We start from the raw sequence: 22,428 nt of genomic DNA on the forward strand, positions 1-22,428 counted from the left end.
TATATGGATGGATCCATAGTCCATTTCAATTTCTTTTGGACGACTTGATTTTCAACGTGTTCAAGGTCAGCCACTTTAACAATAAATGGTCAACAGTAGGCTCATTGGCACCGGTACATACCGGTATGAGTAATACATTAATGTACAGCACGGATGGCATTAAACCTGTTATGGACATTTATTTTTTTCTCTCCTGAAAAAAAAATTTACATTCTTTTATTTCCCTTTTAATGTTTTCTTTTTCATTTTAACACTACAGACTTTGCCCTTCTCCACCATAACTTTATGAGCACTGTATGCTTGATGATGTTTGAGAATTTGCTGGGGAAAATTCACAAGCTTGGTCAGTATGGTTCAAACCCTACATTGTACAGCCTATGTACGTGTACATTGTACAAACTCCTGCTTACTATGCAGACGTTTTCCCACTCAACCATCAAGCTTGCTGTGGTCAATTTTCTGGTGCGTACCACAAATCAATAACCTGGTTCAGTGATCAAGTGCATGGTTAGAATGTCTGTACATGTACATGTACTAGTAAGCAAGTCATTTGTTTGATTCCAACTTGACTTGTAAACTTTTGCTCTCAGCTCCTCACAAACTCATGAAGGAAAACAACGACGACGTTCAAATCGAGGACAAAATATACTACGTTCAACAACCCCACAAACGTCAACGAATCATTAATCAATGGATCATTATTTAAATCACACTAACACCTATGAAAAGCAATTTACAAGACTGAACATCACAAAAGAGAAGAACTGTCCGTAAGTGAGGTGACTCCTCTCTTTAAAAAAAAGGCAAAACAAACAAATACCATAATTTACATTGTTCTGACCTCCAAACATACGTATGCCCAAAAGCATCTCAAGTCCACAAACTCTCCTGTCAGCAGCCCTCTTGCGTAGGTGGGACTTTATTTACATAAACGGGCCAAAAGATGGTCCCACTGCTGTCTGGCATTTTTTGGCCTGCCTTAACGCCGCCGCGCTTGGTATTACATTCTTGGGATTTCATGATGACAAATGATAAATGTACATGTGTCAGCCTGATGTAGGGCTGGTGCAAACTACTTGCCAACCAATAGGGTAACACGTACAAGAAAGGATGTGACGGTTTAAACGTTTATACGTTTAAACAGAAAAAAATCCAACTTTGTTTACAAATTTTCCAAACCATTTAAACGAAACCCGAATTATAAAGAAGGGACCTACGATCACATGATCTTCCTTTGAGTTAAACATACACATAACTAACAATGTTTTGAAACCGTGTTTAATTTACAAAACCTTAGAAGAACCGCAGTTCTTGATTACATTCAGGGTACACCTATTTATAAGATGGAATTTGCGGGTACAAGTATTTAAGTTTTTACTTTTTCAATGACCGCCAGTTATGACAATCATTGTTGATTTTAAATAATAATGTGCAGGCATAATGGGCAGGCGTCGGTATTTGAGATATACAGCTATAGTTTCTTAAAGTATTTGCGCAAACTTTACAAAATTAAACACAAAATCACACCCTTAAACACATGTCTACACATTTCAAATGTATGTTTTTATAGGCTGTGTGACGTTGTTATTGGCTTTCTTGAACAGAAAGACACAATTCTGGTGCCAAACTAATTTCAGGTATATATCTAATACAGGTTGCCCAAGAACCCAAATCGCAGAGCAACGTTTCCTTGGTCTACGCCAAAACAAAACCTATTCTTCCTGATTCTGATGGACTCTTCTGCAAATGTACCCCCTCAACGGTTACAAAGGGAGAGTTGGGGGCGACCAATGCATTGCTGATGATGCATGGCGCTCGCGTGAAGACGCTGCAGGTTGGTGCACATTCTGAATAAGTCGTGCGTACTTCGTGCTTTACCCAATACCCATGCAGACCAGTACGCGCATGTGATGTGTCCCTCCCACTGGGGCTTTCCATAAGTGCTCACAAAGCACCATCTACACGTACTGTTCACGCACGGAGTCCTTACAATCCGACATCCTGCAATTTCTATGGATTCCGTGCACGAGTGCCCTCTGCTCAAGGGTGAAAGTGAGATTTAGAGAGACTCAAGTGACGTTGCCGCTGAACGTCCACAATCAGATGCATTTCTCCACTGTGAATCAGACGAGTTTAGTTTTGCGATTAGCCAGACTTTTCCCCCTGTTTTTTAGCTACGTTGTTTTTCATTTTTTTTATATTAACCTGATTAGTCTTGTAGATATACAGAATACTAACACAGATCTTTATTTGAGGGAAAACATTTCAATTGAAATATACTGTACCAATACCTGGCATGACCAATTTTGGTCATTCAAGTAACCAGTTTTTGAAGACTGTCATTTTCCAATTAGAAAATATTTAATTTTAAATATCGTTTCATAACTTGCTTTGCCTATTTGTTTTGCTTTCACTTAAAGGTGCAACAGCAAGATTAATCCTAACCCCCTTGAGTGATTTACTGGGAGCACCTCACTCTTGCAAAATCCAACTGTTGGACTCTGATTATGGTGTTATGCCTGACACCATGTAAAACATCATCAGTCTACTACTAGTGCAGTACTCACTCCAACAGATTCCAACAAAATGTGCAGATGGATTGTGAAGGGTTTGGGATGGTCAGGGTTACTTAACCACTGCACAATTCGGGCGATTCACAATGCAGAGCGCCACCAATAGTTTGCCATGGAGAGTTCATTTTTCCCAGTGCATTGTGGGAGATGGTCGACAAATTTGCAGCGCGGGACATTTGAAATTGTTCGTTTTTTCCGGTCAGTAGTTTCGTAAGCCTATGATTCGAGTATCTGTTTGCCCTTTTCTTTTCTTTGCATCAATATGGTGATTTTTTGTAAGGCGGCAGAATGCTATGCCCCTATCTATAACATAATAGCTTAAGTTCAAACTCATTCAAATGGGCCCTATTTTGTCAACCGTAAACTTGAAAAATTGACTCTCCATGGCAAACTCTTGGTGGCGCACTGCATTGTGAATTGCCCGAATTGTTCATAAAAAAGTACCACAACTGTCCTGTATTAAAGCAACACAGAGATTACCCATAAAAACTAGCAGCAGAACACTTAAGTTGTCGCCTATTTTTCCCCGTATTTTTTACTGAATGTAAATCGCATACGTACCGCGTGTTGAAGGCTGGCATAACTTCATGGGGATTTCTCCGATCCGACCAGAAGAAGATTAATCTGTTGAAGATAGGGTCGACACTTGCCATCATGTCGTGTTCACGAGGATAGAGCTGCAGACTGCCGCCCATCGTCTGCAAGATTGAAAAAAAAGTTACATCAGTTGCAAAAGCAGCATCAAAAACGTGCTGCCCTCTAGAAAAGATGTTAAAACCCTATCACTATTTTAGGATGGAATTTTTAGAAATAAAAATTATAATATAGTGATTGATTGCGGTATCCGATGCTAGTAACGTATCGGATTCAATCAAGCCAGCCATACCTACCATAGCAAGTTTGGTGCTCGAGTGGTAAGACGGTTTTACTAGTAAGCAGAAGGGCGTGGGTCCCGAACAAGTACAGGTAAGCTTGTGAATTTCTTCTCGCAAGCTCCGAGCGTACAGTGTTTATGAAATTGTGTTGCTAAAGGGTAATATCCACTTTTGAATGTTCAAACTGTACTGTGGCAATACCTCAAAGGCACCAATTGAATTTGTCATAAGAAACGGTCAACAGTTATTGCATGGCCCTTCGTACTGGCACATGTACCTACCAATACAACATTAGATACATGTTATAATAACACATTATCTTTACTTGAAGAAATGCAGAGATAACAAAAGCAATTTTGGGATTAATTAAGCAAATGAGTGCAACCTCCATCTCACTCCATTTGGAGTCAAGTAGCTGATTGACCACCCCGGGTGCCCCCCCCCCCCCCCCCCCCCATTTGAAATGTTGAATTGAAAACAATTATAATGCACTGTTGAAATGATACGTTTCATTTGCCTTAAGTGCATCCCAAGGTGCCCCAGAAGCTTTACCCTTGTTACGCTGCTGTCCAAGGCACTCCATAGATGGTGTTATATTACTATAAAGATATTTGTTTATATTGTATTGGTACTTGTGATCTGTTACACGGTACCCTGTGGAGACATGGGTTTAATAAGGAACAAAAGATTTAATACGTCTCCACAGAGCAATTTCGATAGGTGAATATTTCTCCACAAGGTTATCACGAAATAGATATATAGAATTTCCAAGGTGTGTTGATCTGTCGCAAATTGAAGTATTTTATGTATTAAAGGGATATTAAGTCCGAATTTCAGCCCAGGAAATTAATTCTGATTAAAATAGTGAGCATTTTGAAACTACACTTTCGAACTCGAAAACTTTAGCGCACGAGAACAAAGAAATGACTCCACAAAGATACAAATTCCCAAATTATCCAAAAAACTAATTTAAATTTTTTTAAATTTTTTTTTTTAATTATGCATTTTCCAATGCCAATATAAATAATCTAAAACTATCATGTTTTATTAGCTGGTTGCAATGGCAATAAAAGACATGAGATTTGAAGGTTTGCATGGTGGAAATATACTAAGACAAGATAAGTTTGCGGTAGCACCATGTGAATAAATCTCTTTTGTGAGTACATGTATGTGTGGTTCTGAAAAGAACCGGAGGGACTCTAAGACATGCAACACAATGGTCTTTGTATCATAATTATGAACAACCACAATTAACTGCTAGCAAGAGTCACCAGATTTCATAAGTTCACACTAAGCTACACATTCTAGAGCTTTACTTTATTACAATGGAAAAAAAATCTTGAAGAGGGACAATTGTGGCCTCCCCCCTTGTTTTGAAAAGTTCATTTGAGGAGAAAGTGTGGCAGAATATAACAATCTACACAATTTTATATAGACCCAGAGCCACCACAGTTGCTTATTATCCATCGTTTCCTCTGAGCTCTAAAAACAAATCATGCTTGCTTCCTCTAGAAAGCTGGACACATTGCCCTTTCAAAGTACATGTATATAAACAAATTGTCACTCCAGTTTCTGCAAGTCTTCAGCAATGACGGAATTGTGAATTGGGGCGTAAGCCCTGGTCCAATATGGTACTACATTATGTTTTTATGGCTTTGACTAACACTGGCTACCAGTACATGTTGCTCAGTTGGTAAAGCCCATATGTTGCTTGGAGGCTTCCAGCATTTCAATTCGAACGAATCAAATGGCCCACAAAAAACTAACAAACAGAATGACGAGGGAAGCAAGATATTTTCTTAAAGGCTTAATGGTATTTTGTCTCAAAATGTTTTTCCATTGTGCTGGCGAGTGGTTAATGGCTTAAAGGGAAGACACAACATTTGCAAACATCAAAAAACGAAATGATCAAATTGTCACGAAATACCTTACTGGATTGTTAGGGAATGACAGTCTAAAGCATCCTGTAAAGTTGTGGCTCCTGGTGTGCTGACATTTTCAAGAAAAACTGTATTTTTCCAAAACTGGTCGGCCGACCAGCGTTGAAGAAAACTGGGGTTTTTTCCCCAAAAAGTGCTCCTATTTAGTTCGTCTGCATTTTCTTTGCAATTGATTACACACCTGTGAAGACTACAACCCTGCTACATGTAGACTGATTCTCTGATCTTACAATTCCCAAAAGGCTATACATTACTCCGTTTCATCTTAAGTGGGGTCAGGGAACCAGACTATAAGAATATGATTGTTTTTCTTGGTTTTTCCAGCATCTACGAACCCAAAACGTGAAACAAGTCAGTTTAACAATATTTGCTATGACATACTAATCCTCCAAATCCATTTATTTCTGAAAATTGCAGCAGAAGTAAATGTTGTACATTCCCTTTAAAGTTCATCCCGAAAAATAGATTTATTTTCTAAATTACAAGTTTTTTACAATACAAAAGTTATTCACTTTGGAATGAGACATCGACCACCAAGGTTTAGGTATTGAAATATTACTTCACAATTTCGGTTTATTGGCTGCCAGACAGGAATTCCGTTATAGCAGGGTAGGCTGGTTCCCCCCCCCCCCCCCCCCCCCCCACAATCAGTATCGATAAAGTAAGGACCTGGAGCCAGTCTACTCGCAATGCGGATCACATGTTGTGCACAAAATTGAAAACGTATTCAATTTGTTGGTACGGTAATTTTATCAGAAATAGTCAGCATCATTTGGTCTGGGAACCAGACTACAAATATACGCGCATTGCAATGATATTTTGCATGCGTGGAGCCAGTAACCGGAAACATACGCAAAACAATTATTACCGACTTGGCACAAAGTCTACTGCTGGGCTGGCCTTGTTGAAATTGCCAGCCAGAGAGGGATGTTAGACAAAAAAAGAGCTTGTTGAAGATTTCTTCGGTGTTGAAAATCTAATGAAATATACTCTCTAAATGTTTATCGATACTTGCGATTTAATTTTTTAACAGCTGTGACAAGAGGGGGGCTTTCAGGGTTTTTTTTTTTTTGGAGACACCCTGTTTATTAGAGAATTTCATTCGAACACTTGGGGTCAGGAACATACAACTTCTGTTCAACCAAAATATTCCCGTTCTAAAAATGCGTCAATGGTTCGAGATCTTCTTTGTCAGTTGCCAGGGTTACTTTTGTGGTGTATTTACTTTTATCAGAAATTGGACATGATGTGCATGTCGCTTTGAGTGGTTGGTAAACATCACTTTACGCAAGAAATGAAACCGAGTCATTGGATGACGTCGTCACTGTTCAAACCAGGCAAACGTGACAATGCATACTGCCAGAAAAGAGGAAATACTAGCCAGCAAATGTGGGTAGTGTAAATAGAGCTATATTAAATTACTAGAGCGCTAACTTGATGCACAAAGTAATTAATGCCTGATGGGCGCATCCATGTTTGTGCACAAACCTATGGAAAACTCGAAATTTTGTACGGCTTTTGTACCGCTTTTTGCATATACATGTATATCTGCATTTGTATTCCATACCGGTGCGTCATCGAAGCCGATACGCCCAAAACCGAAACGCACGATCAGCAAATGAGCGTTTCATTTTGCTCTACGCAAACAGCGCAACGTGTGCGCGTCCCTCCGCTGCAGATGCTTTTCGCCGTGACGTTTTTTGAACCGTCATGACGCGCTTAAATTGTTTGCGTATCTTCTACCTGCGCGTTGCATTTAGAGTACACTTTTAAAATTCAATCCATCTATTTTGATTGTGTTCTACAACACGCACATAAATTCAAAATGTCTGCGCCCAGAGCGGCTTCAAAGCGTCTCCGCGCGCAAGAATGAGGAGTTAGCGCTCTAGTAATTTAATGTAGCTCTATGGTCGTGTACTAATGTACCGGACCATACATGTAGTTTGCATTCTTCTTTTTTTGTTCAATTTATTGATTGATATATTATTTATATAATTCCTATTTTGACTGGTTAGCCCATTCAGTGGAATCCACTGGTCTCCCATGGGGCCCAGTAAAGAAGAAGACATTGTGATAAAATTACAGATTTAGATCTTGCAGATGTGGGAGGAAAACACCAGGAGAATATTCTGAGGAAAACCCGTGGGACTGAAAACCCAATCCACAGTAGGAATCAAACCCTGGTCACAGCGGTGGAAGGTGTGGAAAGTAGCGCTACGCCAACCTGACTCCCACGATTAAAGGGAAAATACAACATTTGCAAACATCAAAAAATAAAACTACCAAATCATTTTGAAATACCTTGCTGGACTGTTAGTGAATGACAGTGTATAAAGCATCCTGTAAAATCATGGCACCTGGTATACTGTCATTTTCAAGAAAAGTGGTATTTTTGTATCAATTTCCAACGCGTTGGAAAAATCTGGCTTTTTTTCAAATACTGGCCCCAATTGACAATCGCACTTGTTTGCAATCGATTACACACCTATGAACGGGTACAAGCCAGCTAGACTGGTTCCCTGGCATTACAATTCCCCAATGTATGTAAACTGCTCTGTTTCTTCTTATATGGAGTCAGGGAACCAGACTACAGGAAAATGATAGTTTTTCTTGTTTTTTTATAGCATTTTCGAACCCAAAACCTCAAAAAAGTCAGTGTAACTGTTGTGCCCATTCTTGAAAATCACGCATTCTCGAGAATGGGCATGCACATTCTTGAGAATGTGCAACTGGATCCTTGCTCAATCTTGGCAAAAAATAACTCTTCCAGATTGAGCGCACATTCTCGAGAATGCGCGACAAGATAACGGTCTTGTCGATGCCGAGCACCGGCTGCGCTTGGCAAGTCTAGCTGAATCCTCGTTCACTGATTCTCAATAATTATACTGTTGCAACGCAAGGCTCTGAAAAGTAGAGTGGATATGATAAGTAAAGGCGTATTAATATGGGGGGGGGGACCGGGAAAATATAAGAGACATAATAATACTAGTGCAAAGAATTCCTATGTTTGGGATAATAAAAGGGGGGGGGGGGGGGGGGGGGGGGGGGGACGTAAGAATGAAGAATGTGAAGAATGAGAATGAATACTGCGACATCCCATAGTGCTAATGCTATTTCCCATTTAAATTGCCACCAATTTATTGTTCACATCCCACCATAACGTCGCAGAGCTGGATTCTATCTAGTCAAAAGAGCAATTTTGGCAGCTTCTGGACATCGTTTTTTTTTTTGTGGCACGCATATGATACATGCAGGGACTTGTAACTTGTCTAGCCTAAACAAAGCACTTCCCAGACTAGTTCCCAGTCCTCCGTTATTACAAAACTTCCCATAGTGGGCAGAAAAAAGCAATAATAACAGGTTTAATTTGATTCAAATTATCGTAATTATACGAGTACAGAAGCATAGCACATTTTCTTTCCTCTTTATATGAATTGTTTCCCTTTTAACCGCTATACAATTCATTTAACATAATTATGTCGTGCAATGTTTGTTAAGATTGGGCAAAATTCATAAATTGTGCACGTGATATTCCCAACCAATCTTAAGAATGAGCGCTCATTCTTAAGAACGCGTGCTCGTTCTTAAGAATGGGCGCTCATTCTTAGAATGCGCGCCCATTCTCGAGAATGTGCATGCCCATTTTCGAGAATGCGTGATTTTCAAGAATGGGCACAACATAACTATATTTGCTAAATATTTCCAACCCTCCAATTCCATCCATTTCTGAAAATTACAGCAAAAGCAAATGATGTAAATATGTACCGGTATATTCCCTTTAAAGTCGCTCTATCCATTGCTAATGCAATGTATTACATGTACATGCAGGGTTGCAAATAATTTGCAATTTGTAGTACTAACTCCATTTAACTAGCCATACATGTACATGTATGTAGGTGGCTAGAAAAAGGGCCATTTAAAAAACCAAATCTACCCTTATATTTCGGAGTTAAACTTGAAGCCTGCAAAATGAAAATTCAAGCTACGTTATTAAAATACGGGTACATTTACATCTGAATATAAACATAAATATGTTCTTTTTTAGTTCTTTTGTGGAAAAATTTGAGTAAACAGGAGAGTCCTTTAGGGAAAACCCTGAACCTACGTACATGTACCGGTACAACATGTGGGGAGACCTTCGTCATTTCCAGGATCAATGTTTTAAGTCTCAAGGACTTCCAGGAAATGGATGTACGTGTACAATGTTCATCTACATGTACATGTACGGTACATGTACAATGTAAACACGTACACATACGTATGTACTTTGTATCCATTTTTAGCTGTATCCAATTTCAAAGAATAAACTCAACTGGTACATACCGGTACCCCAGTACATTAAAGGTATACAACATCTGCAAACATAAAAACCAAAGTACCAAATTGTAATGATGTACATGTACATGTACTACCGGTAATAGTGAATAATAGTCTCAAGCCTCCTGTAAAATCATGGCACCTGGTGTACGAAAAGTGGAATTTTGAAAGAAAAGTGGAGTTTTGTATCAATTTCCAACAATGGTCAGCCGACCATCGTTGGAAAAAACTGACTTTTTTAAATACTGCCCCCAATTCCCCAAATTTAGTTAGCCCACATTTTCCTTACAATCGGTTACACATCCGTGAAGGGGTGCAAACCAGGTAGTCTGGTTCCCTGACCTGACAATTCCCTGACGTCTATAAATTGCTCCATTTCTTCTGAAGTTGGGTCAGGGAACCAGACTACAAGAACAGCAATTTGTTTCTTGGTTTTTCCAGCATCTATGAACACAAAACTTTAAACAGGGCAGTGTAACAATATTTGCTATAAAATACCACTAACCCCCAAATCCATCCATTTCTGAAAATTACAGCAAAAGTAAACATAATTACATGTTCATGTACAATATGGAAACTCAAAAGTAAATATATGTGTGAAAGGTACATGTCATTACATTCTGCTTGACATTGTTATGTGCATGTATCATACATGTTGTCTCCAATTTAGTATTTTTATCTTGACAACATATTGCCAATCCAGCCAAAGGCTGTGTTTCAAAGGGTCAAGCTTTAATACCAAATAATCAATAACAAGTAAATGAATAACAGTAAAGCAATTAATAAAAACATTAAATTGAAGTTAGCATACTACAGGGTGAGTCAAACAAAGCGGAGCCCAAACCTCTCAAAAAAATATATTTCATATTTAAAAAAAATATGAAGCATATTTTTAAAAAAAATATATGAAGCACCAAAACTAATAATGACTGGAAAGGCAATTTCATAAACTACTTTTAGATGAAAAAAAATGACTTAAATTGCTCAATCCGTTCAAAGTATGTCACCATTAAACACAATGACCCTAAACCCCTTTCGTCCAAAAATGTGATTTCAAGAATCGTCGTTACAATTGTCTTCAAACATCACCAGCGAAAAAACCTCAGTTTAAAAGTTAAAAATATTCAGCAAAGTCCTTTTGAAGGCCCGTCTCACTTGAAAAAAAAGTTGATTTTGAAAATCATATTGTTTGCCTAAGCAGGGTTGTTAATAAAAATATTGTGTACTACAGTTGTTGGCAGTTGTTGAAACAAGTATTCTGTGTCATTTTTTGTTGTTCCAAACAGTCAGAACACACAATAAATTGCTTTTCTTGGACGAAACAGGTTTTAGGGTCATTGCGTTTAAATTTTGATTTTCTTAGTTTCTGAAATTGGCTTTCCAGTCATTATTATTTTTGGTGCTACATATTTTTTTTTTAAATATGAAATATATATTTGGGGGTTTGGGCTCAGCTTTTTTTAATCACCCTGTAGCATTTACGTACACGTATACATACATGTACATGTACATTTGATTCAATTTTACACAGATACCTACAAATTCAAGTACTTGTACCATAGGTATATTAAATTGCCTACACCCATTTACATTGTAAATTTTGTTCCGCTTGTTGACTTTCACAGTACCATATTGATCAATGTTGTACATATTGCATATAACTGTGTTGCTCCATGGAGAAAATAAGGTCGCTTTAAATAAAGTACCGTAAATGCTCTGAGTCCCACAGATGCAAATAGGATACCACTGACGTTTGATGCGGGCTTAATTTTTTTATTGGATTCATCATATATTTCCACCTTTCCACCGAGACCATCTTGTTATAACCCTGTTTATTTTGATAGCTGTAAGGTGAAAGTTCAAGCACTTAGAATCTAAAAGTGGAGGTCTCCTGGAAAAAAATGCTTTAAGTGCTCATGGCATGAAATAAAATGACGTCCTAACAGTGTGAATTGGCAGTTACAGGCCTTCTGACAAAACAAGAATTTCTAAAGGTCATTGCGTGACAAAAATAGATTTTTCCAAGAAAGTGCTTTTGTTTACGTTACATGGCACGAAAGGCTGTGCTACTGCACGGAGTAAACATATATTGTATATAGGCCTACACGAATGTAAACTGTTTGATACAGGCGCACCTTATAAATGTGTATTTCTAAACTTGGCCTCGTAATAGGGCTGTGCACTTTTTAATAAATATAATTCCAATCTTGGACTTGATTGAATATTTGAAATACACTGATCAAATTTAACCTGCGTCAGCCCATGGAGAAACTGGCCGCTGATTGTGATTTAAGGTGTGCTTGCACTGGTTGATAGCGGAACAGGTAGCAGAATGGCTGGTTTTTAACCAAATGTAAAGAAGAAATTTGAGCTGATATTTCTCATGGGAGCAATCAAATCATGCGCGAATGTGGCTTTCGACAAACGTACACGAGGCATTTGACAAACAATATTCATAAATACCGAAGACAGTTTACCCATTGCTATTGGTCGAGAGCCCGTCACGTGGCTGGTCTTAAACGGATGATAAAGACATGGCTGGCTGGTCTTAAAGTTAAACACTTTTCCAGTGTCACAACATGAAATTTGGACTCCTATGAAAGTAGAAGGCACTCATTTCAAGATTACATGTACATGATACTATTCAATACCATATGTGTACACGTATTTTTAGATACTTTTTCAGGTACATCCCTTATGGGCTCCGTGCGCCGACGAAAGAGGGCGGCCTTTTACCTAGCAACGACGTCCCATGGGCGGGACATTTCGCTGGTTGACGCGCACTGTTCCTTGTGTGTGACGCACGTACACCAGGGGATTTGTACTATATGTACACGCAGTGGCCGTGCTTCGCAGCAAATGAATTGCAGTCAGGCAAGATGGCGTCGGTCGGTCACCCCCAACTGTACTCTCTTTGCCGGTGAGGGGGTACTTGTGAACGGAGCGGATAGAGGCTAACCTGATGAGTTATTCCAAATTCATTATTCATTCAGAATTCAGTATGTCCAGAAATGCATCGGATATTCAGCCCATCTGTGAGTCAGTGAAGCACAAATCACGACTGAATATAATTTATTAACTTGTAACTACACAAACGTTTAACAGCATGGATGATCAATGTCATACAATGGAATCCTGGATGCTCCAGTCTCCGTTGCAGGAATTGAATTTGAAAATACCCTCTGGACCGCTGGATGGAGACCAGCGATTTAAAGCTATAGTCCATCATTTGTAATTAGTGCATTTTGTTCGTTTGAAGCAACAAAAGTGTTCAAAATCTAATAAAGGATACTGAGCAACTAACCTGATGAAGTTTCAGCTACATTGTAAGCTTCAGCTGTACATTCCGAGAAAAACAGCATTCTAAGATCTCAATTTCAAATCAAAAGTTACTGAATCATGTTTTGAATTGTTTTGAATTGCAGCTATACGCGGCGTCGCGCACTGATCCGACGAATTGTAACAACCGCGCGCGCGTGCGTCGTTCCAATACTTGTGCGCGCTGTGCTGAATAACAAAACGAACTACTAATTTAAATTTTCCTACGGTGCTTCTTAAGAATCACCGTTGGAAATGCCTTCTTTCGTTGATTACTTCAAAATGACAGCTTCCCAGAAAGAATAATTTCACAGGGAGTTTAGTTCCCTTACTATCTTTCAACCAAGTTTGTTTTTCAACAGTAATTACGCCAGTTACTTTTCGGATGGCTGCAAATGATGGACTATAGCTTTAATCATCAATCTTGTCCTTGTAGGACTGACCTTTAGATCAGTAGTCCAGTAGCTTTCACACATTTGAAGTACAATTGGATTGAGCTACATGTACAAACTGTAATGTTTGTCTGTATGGATTTGTTTGTCTTAATTGCAATTTTTGACTGGCAATTATTGTTAAAAAAAAACCCAATAAGAATGTTCTTACATTCTCAACCATGTACCTTAGTGAATTCTTGAAAGTTTTGCCTAAAATTGGAGACCTGTACAATGTACATACAGTATGTATCAAGGAAAAGCATTATGAATGGTGCCAAAATACAGTTGAAAAGCCTTCAATCGGGCAATTTCAGGAGGACATGTGGAATTTCAGGACATTTCAGGACATGTGTCATGTGTACATGTATCCCTGATTCAAACAGCAACTTCTTCTGTAGTATTGAGAGTAACTTCAGACACTTTTGGTCTCACAAAGAATCTGAACTTTTTGCCAGTCTGGCACTAGATTTTCAGGTGACGTTTAAGGTCTTCCCACATGCCCAATTTTTTATTCCCAAGGAGCTGAATTGTAAAATCCTCTGAAGTCTCTTCCCTCAGGAGTACACATAAATCTGATACTTGATTTCATCACTGACAGAACCCATCTAGATAGGAATCTCCCCCGAGTATATCCACATTTCAGCCCTCATATTTCGGCAGACTTAACATGCTGTGAAGCATTCCTACTGTAATTTGTGTCTCTGCTCTGATTTGGGAGAGGGGGGAGGTCGTGTCTGGTACAATTAAGAATTGGGAACAAACGACTGCAGATGACAAATGATTGTCACGCAGAGTACAGGACTCATTATTTGTAAGCTTTCCAACAACTGCAATCTCAAATCAGCACTTGGTTAATGTATATTGTATCTGAACCAAAACAAAATTTGCTATTTCACTTATCCCCCCCCCCCCAAAAAAAATTAACCTGACCTACTTGTACATTGCTGCCCAATTGCCAACCTCCAACTTTTTATTTAGCATATTTAGCCAACAATTTGAAATACGGGAACGTGAAATTGTGCAACTTTTTTGTGTATTATTGGTTAAACAATATAAAACAGGTAAATAGAGTGCAATTAAACATACCTAAAAGTAAACAAGTTTTGTTTAAAAGGCTGACACACAAACATGAAAAAAATGTACAGATAGGGCCTACAATTAATGTCCTACATGTACTTACATGTACCTACCCGGATAATTTTTAGGGCGTTACAGTAAACACACAACTTTTTCGGCCTTATATCTTTTACCTGGCAAAATGTTATGGCATTTCAAACAGTTCCTCCATTGACATTTTTTTTTAAAGCATAGGATCATTTGCTATTCATGTATTTTACTCATTTCCAATATAGTAACACCATTCAAAATCCAAAGAAGGCCTAGCCTGTTGAAGTTTCAGCTCAGTGGTTGTTACATTTTTTTGAGAAAACAGTGAAAAACCATGCACACCTTTTTGATCACATTTATAACAAGATTTTGTCCATGGCACTCTACATGTAATTTCCAAATTTCAGTCAATTGACTTATCGTTGGAAATCACCTACATATTGCAGTAAATTTCTTGATTTCTTCCAAATGACAGAAAGCCAGACTGAATAATTTCACAGGGTGTTTAGTACCAGTACGATCTTTATTCCGAGTAAGCTTTTTGATAATAATGCGAATGATCCTACCGGTACATGTATGCCTTTACGTGGCACAACGTCCCCTACATGAGCACGTTTTCCATTTCTAATTTTAGCTTCTAGTGGAATTATAAACAAAGGTTTGGATAAAAATAACAAATTGCCAAAAGAAAAAAAACAACGTTGACACGATTCTGTAATCAAAAGGAGCCTGCACTAATAAATATGCCAGTCATATTCCATATTTAGCATCAATGAGTGCTCATGACGTCCAAAAATGTCAAAGGTGAAAGAAACATAAAAAGAGCGTTTATCAGCGGTATCGGATGACAATGCAAAAAAAATCTTTCACGGCCTGTCACAAGTCTCTGTTGATGAATGATCTTTCAATGTGTTTTTTTTTTTTAAGTTTTTGCTTGAACAAAACCAGTAAAGTAAGTACTGTTTCTTGTACAATTTGGCAAGAGAAAATGTACATTGCATTTTTCATAAAATTGAGTTTTACATTGCGTTTTTCATAACATTTTGTTTTATGAAAAATATTAAAATGTTTAAAAAACAAAAAGTTGTTAGAGTTTTCAGCCTTCAGGGTAACTTTTTAAGCATGCTTTATTTTGCAAGTGAGATTTGATTCAATTGTTACAGTTGCACGAAGGACAACATAAAATAGACTCGCAAATTCATCAAAAAGCCACTGTCAAGACAAATAAACTACATGTAGATCATTTTTTTTATGAAACAGGTTTTGCAGGATTTTTGCCCATCCAGTAATCAGCAATTCCTGGTTTTTATACATTGTACAGTCGTATGTTCAAAATAAACGTGTACATTTTTACAGCATTCGTCTGTGTAAAACTTTTTTCAAAGTATTTTGTAAATACTTGTAAGTCTTAATATTCCAAGTCTGTTCAGCCAATGCATTTTTTCTTGTGAATTATACTTTGCTTCACTTTATTTATTGACATGTAAAGCAGGGCCCAATGGAAACCACTTTTAAACAGTTTGGGCATACCCTGGGTAAAAAAAATAGTAAATAACTACCGGTAAATAAAAAAATTAATACATCTACGGTTTATTAACTTGCTTTGACACCAGTGTTCTAGCAAGGCATTAAATAGCACTAGCACCTGCTACGCTTTTGGAAAGCGCTACGCTTCAATTGCGCCGCTACGCTACCGCTAACCCACAGCTTCGCGCTCCCTCTCGCATGGTCCTCGGACCAAATTGCACCCACGCTATAATTTCACCCTTGCTAGAACACTGTTTGTCACACATACCCATAGAAGATAGTTTTGATATAATATGTTGGAATTTTTTTCTCTCTAACTGCATTTTCTGCATCTGTTTCAAATCCTAGGCATTTGAGTTTGACTAATTACTGCAGCATATGGCAACCTTGCAGGGTGGTACCAAGTCTCTGGCTAAGTCACCCAGGAAGAATGAGAGCGCTGGGTTAGGTGCTGGAATGCGCAAGTGATGGGAGAATGTCCATCATCGCATCCTCTGATGCCAATTGGCAAATGCCAGGCTGGATGTGACTTGAGCAATCCACAAGGGACTTATCAAAATATCTTGTTTTGAGGCAAGCACATCTATCATATCATCACTTCACAGCACATGTACACAGTTATTGCTTTAAAAACCTTATTTCAGGAATTTCCTCCTGAAGTCAAATTTCAGCTCTGCACTTTTTTAAAATTGGATCAACCCACCATCCCAATCTGCAGTTTCTGGCAAAGTTTCCATGAAAACTATGGATTTAAAAACTGGGACTGGAAGAATAGAGGTTTAAAAAGGGGCCTTTTGTGGGGGACTTGTATACAAGGGGCTGTCCCACCATTAAGTAACGACCCACAATTGTCACGGAAAAATAGAGTAGGGACTGCCCCATCCAAATACGTTTGATATGAGCCACGTAACAGGAAATGAGTGCATTAGTTTGTTTGAATACACTACAACCACTTTGGTCATGAACTGTCAGCTAACATTCTATTTTCAATCTGTTTTGTAGACCATACATATACATTTGGACGCACCAGCAAAGATTGCTCATGACGAAATACAAAAAAAGTGAAAAGACTGGCAGGGGGGGGGGGGGGGGGAGAAACGAACATGGTTAGACACAATTAACAACGACCTCAAAACTCCTAGGCAGCATAGACCTGAACAAGGAGACCAATGACAGAGCTGGCTGGAGACAACAGATCAGACGCGCAATGTTTAATTGAAAACGAGTGCGCAACAGACGATGACATTTTGATGAGTATATTTAGAGTTCATTTCCAAACGTTACGCCTATTCATTTTTAAAGTGAGAAAGTCGGACGTTTATGAAAACTTATGGAACGAATACATAACACAGCAGGAGTTTTGTATTCTTAAATTGTGTTGAACTATGTATCTACATAACAGCTGTCGAAACTGACTTTGGCCAACCAAAAGAGAGGGCAGGATTCCAAAAGGTGACGAAATGGCATTTATCGCGTTTTCGAATCAGTCCTACAAAATTGTTCTCTTTTGACACATTTAGTCAACAACTACTTGTACAAAACCGGTTTTTATGAAAATTTGCTGTGTACAAGTTCGTTGAGCGTTAATGTCGAATTGTGGATAGCTTTGCTTTCTGTCAATATGCTTTCACTTAACACGCTTAAAGTAGAAACCGGGGCACTTTTCCCTTTGCCAAGATTCCGCTTTGATGTAAATGTCATGCTCTACTTAAGTCTTTTCAAGCGTTGTGTCTGATTAAAAAAAAAAAAATATTTACGGTATTATCCATCCTTTGTGTCTTGAATTTGTATTGTTGCTCATCAGAAGGCATAAAATATATAGATATTTTGGAAGTGGCACTTATGTACAAGCCCAACTTATTGTACATAGGATTATATTTGCTTTTTGTGGATTTTTTGTTTGTTTGAAGCAACAAAATTGCACAAAATCTTAATCTAAAGGGTGCAATTTCTAACTTGTTGAAGTTTCAGCTCAGTGGATACTATACATTTTGAGAAATCAGAAAAAAACATATGCACAATTTTTTGGGTCTTGTAACAGGATTTCGTTACTAACTCATAAACCACCTTCAACCACTGTTTTCTTCTGAATGATACCATTTCAGGCGGGTTAATTTCACAGGGTATTTGGTTCCAGTCCCATCTTCACTTTGAGCAAGGATTTTCTCGTTAAATCGATGGGTATTTCCGGGTAATAGCAAATTTACCTTTAAAGGGAATGTACATCATTGGCTTTTGCTTTAATTTTCAGAAATGAACTATTTGAGGGGTTAGTATAATAGATCAAATTATTGTTGCCCTGACATGTTTGAAGTTTTGTGTTCGGAAATGCTGGAAAAAAACAAAAAAAACAAAAAAATGTTCAAGCAGTCTGGTTCCCTGACTCCACTGAAAATTAAATGGATCAATTTATAGATGCCGGAAAATTGTACCGTAAGGGAACCAGTCTAGCTGGCCTGCCCCCATTCATGAACATGCAACCAATAGGAAACAAAATTTGGACTGAAGAAAAAATGGCAAGTTTGGAGCAGCAGTTGAAAAATAGTTAGGTTTTTCCAACGGTGGTCGGCCGACCACCGTTGGAAATGTATACAAAAATACCATTTACTTGAAAATGACTTCACACCAGGTGCCATAATTTTACAGCATGCTTTAGACTGTCATTTACCAACATCCTGTTAGGTATTTTGTAAAAACTTGGTAGTTTTATTTTTCGATGCTTGCAAATGTTGTAATTTCCCTTTAATGAAATTACCTCAAATCCGTCAAATTCTGTACTTTCACATCATCAGGTTTTTTTTCGGTTTGCTTAATTTGTCTTTCATTTTAACATCAGCAAACCGTATTTGTCCTTGGCATTTGAAAGCTTTTAAAGATAAATTCATTATCTGATTTTAGGTGCCCCATCCCTACCTTGGAATCCCAGTCCTTGTTGAGGTAATAGATGCAAGTGACACACCGGCCGTCCTTGTTAGGGTTGTCAACATGCTTGACATAGTGGGCTCCTTTACCCGGATAACAAGCCACCATTGCCTGCAAATTAAACACAAAAATATATGGTCACTACTTCCAATTTTTTTTTTTTTAATCAAATAGATTATTATATTCCATCTATCAAAACCATCATAATTTCCACTATTGGTTTTGAAGTACTGGATGATCCTTCAACATCGATCAAAATAGCATTTAAAATCAACCGTGGGTTTTGGAGGATTTTGTAAGATTGTGGAAGGTTCACATGTACCCAAATCATTCTTACTTTACATTGGCTTGGGGCCCTATAGTTAAAATATTACACACAAACTCGTGTACAAAAAAATTCAACATTGGTTTCCTGTCCTGCATGCTCCTAGATTTTGAAGATTCCAAGTAAAAATGTCTGGAGGCCTTTTCACACTACCATCTAGCCTACTCTTGCTGAAATCAACATAGGTACATGTAGGCATACCGTACATAAGCACAAACGGGTCCCATCTAACAAGGGTGGGTATTAAAGTGTACTGCTCACACTTAATCGGGTTGTACCCCGGTAAACAAGTCGTCATTAGATTTTTGGATTTTCTACCTGGGTAAAGAATCTTAACCCAGTCCCTGACCAGGGTTGGATTTTAACCCGGGTAGAGCACCAGATCAGTGCAGGAGCCGTGTTGGATTCTTTCTAGTGTGAAAGGGGTTCCTGATCTGTGTTGGACCCAGTGTTCTAGCCAGGCATCAAATAGCGCTAGCACCCGCTACGCTTTCGGAAATAAGCGCTATGCTTAAATCGCGCCGCTACGCTACTGCTACGCTATAAATTTTGGTTGCGAAAAAAAAAAAATCTGCCGTTTGTTCGTATACAAGCGCAGCGACTTTGAGCATTGCGCACTGGCCGTACGACTCAGCGAAAAATAAACAACGATTCCACTGCACCGCACGTACCCCGTACGATACCCCTACCGTGATGCTGCGCCACACGCATTCGCTATGATACATGTAGCAATAAGCACGTGCTATTTTGTGCTGCGTAGATACAGCGCTCCGTACGACGTACGTGTCACCATGTCACGAACAGAGCGCTCTGTGGACCACACCATTTTGCGGTATCGGGTGTGCTTTCCTATAAAGGTCAATATTTACAAGCATTTCAACTGTTTAAAAATTATAAATAATACTTTTTATCAAGTCCGAAACATGTTACTGTTTGAAAATAAGTTCTTCACGTCGGAACATAATTTTCGTAAAGGATTTATTCGAGAAACGATGTCCAAAGAAAGGTTAAGCACCCCTACGATATCAATGGATCCGTCCACAAGATGGCCGCACGTGAAGAATTCTTCTCGAAGAATGTCGCTGTCGAAAATTTCAATTTTTGACTACACTACTCGTTGCTGATAATAACAGTTCGATAAGTTTGGTAGTAAAAACGGATCTGTTTGTTCTTAGGACAAAACCAATCAGCAAGTATTGCAACAAAGCAAGTTTTTTAGCGCTCCACGAATGCGTTGCTTTCTCAAATGCTGAGGGAAAATTTGGTCGCGTAGTTCGCCGGCGTAGCCGGTGTGGGCTGGCCCGCGCCCGCACGCCGGGCCGGCCGGGGCCGGCCGCGGCCGGGATAGGAAGCAAAATTTCCCGGTGATTATTTCTCATCGTCATTATCTACAATTATATTATTTAACATAACAAAAATGAGATTTCTCCTTCACATTGTGTTGTAGCATATTGAAATTGCAATCGCCGACAACTTTTTCTGTCTGGGACCTCCATGGTTTTACAATTTCTCTCCCTGCCGATCGGATGGTTTTATTTACAAATTTAAAATCGGAACTACTGCTACTACGGCAGCGCTACACAACACAAGGCTTCTTGAAATATGAACGCAAAATATGAAAAGTTCATGCGATTTGTTCTCGCACTTAATTTTGACAAAGTAAATCCCAATTTTTTATAAAACATTGAGGAACTACTAAAAATGGTTAAACATCAGAAAGCATCGATCTTGGAACAATTTATACAAGTTAACATAATCTAAAATTTGAAAACAGAAGAAACTTTACAGGAGCAAGAGTATCAATCATTGAAACAAATAAAAACAAAATTTCTTATAATTTTAAACACTTCTGCTAAAAAAAAAAAAATCAGGGGAAAGTGGCAGGGAATCGCCTCAGATTGCACCACAGAGCATCTAGAGTCCAAAATTTTTCGGGGCCCTTAAGCGGGCCCCAGACCCCACGCCGTAAGGGCTTCGCGCTCTGCGCTCGCATTAGTCGTCGAACCAAAATTACCCCTACGCTATAATTTCACCCTGGCTAGAACCCTGGTTGGACCCAGGTCCAGCATGGATATTTTGGATAGAGGCCTGGGCCCTTTAGTTTACGGGAAGAACTTTACTTTAACCAGTAGATCCATGCCAATTTTATCACTCATGGGGCTGGATGTTCCAACTTTCTTTTAACCCTAACCCTTCAGCTTACTTTTGGGTGAGAACCACATACCACATACTACTACAAAAGTTATGCATGCAGTAGTACCCAAATATTAAAAAATACTATGAGTGCTGTGCCCACTTATACATGCTGAAGTACTGCATACTTCAATTTACTACATTTTGTAGCTTTAGGTGAGGTTACGGTTAAAGTAATAAAGGCTTTGCCATCAGCTAGCAGCACTGAGGCTGACTGCAGAAAGTTCCAGAAGGTTAACGTTCCTTGGAAAATTCCTACACGCTGAAGGTTCTGGTTAATAACTAAACCAAATAAACTTGTAACGTGTGAGAGAGACGGGGCAGCGAGAGAGACGGAGCACTAGAGAAATTTTGGCAAGAAAACATGTTTGGGGTTTTAAAGTCATGTTATCTCAAGTTGCCTACACATGCGAGGTTCAGTATGCGGCTATGGATCAAATAAAATGAATTCTCGGCTTTTCAAAAAAGTTAATTTCTACAAGTATCGCAGTCTTTGTCTATCAAAAGCTATTTGTAAATCAAGTCCAGTTTTGCTATTTTTTTCATATAATTTGTCCTCCAAAAATACATCTGGAATTAAACAATTAAAAGCTTTTGGCGGATAAGCTTTAAAAAAAAATTCCAATTCATGAAAAATTAATTTTTCATATTTTACATCATACATGTATCACATTTGTTTTCATAAAATAATTAAAGAGGATATCTGTGAATAAGTGCAAGCTTCCAAGAAAAGTTCTTTTGCCCAAAAATATTCATTATTGAAAATGTGTGGGAAAATGAGTAGAAATTCAATCATGCATATTTACTGCTGCCTGATCAGCTTGTCATCTTTAAAGGGAATATACAACATTTGCAAACATCGAAAAATAAAACTACCAAGTTTTTACGAAATACCTC

At 38.4% G+C, this 22,428-nt stretch overlaps 1 protein-coding gene across 2 annotated transcripts in view; it reads right to left on the reverse strand.

Moving 5' to 3' along the window:
- The window catches only part of LOC119741037 (egl nine homolog 1-like), a 37,775-nt gene that overhangs the window by 5,979 nt on the left and 9,368 nt on the right, over positions 1–22,428 (reverse strand). For both annotated transcript variants that reach the window (XR_005272713.1, XM_038216634.1), the window contains exons 2-3: positions 19,005–19,124; positions 3,135–3,271 (exon numbers count right to left, since the gene is read on the reverse strand). Coding sequence is in view for 1 of the 2 variants with exons in the window: in XM_038216634.1 (XP_038072562.1) it covers positions 3,135–3,271; positions 19,005–19,124 (257 nt within the window). In the remaining variant the exon portion in view is untranslated. The remainder of the gene's footprint in view (positions 1–3,134; positions 3,272–19,004; positions 19,125–22,428) is intronic.

Source organism: Patiria miniata, unplaced genomic scaffold (assembly GCF_015706575.1).
Source record: "Patiria miniata isolate m_02_andy unplaced genomic scaffold, ASM1570657v1 HiC_scaffold_5, whole genome shotgun sequence".
Classification (NCBI taxonomy): Eukaryota; Metazoa; Echinodermata; class Asteroidea; order Valvatida; family Asterinidae; genus Patiria; species Patiria miniata.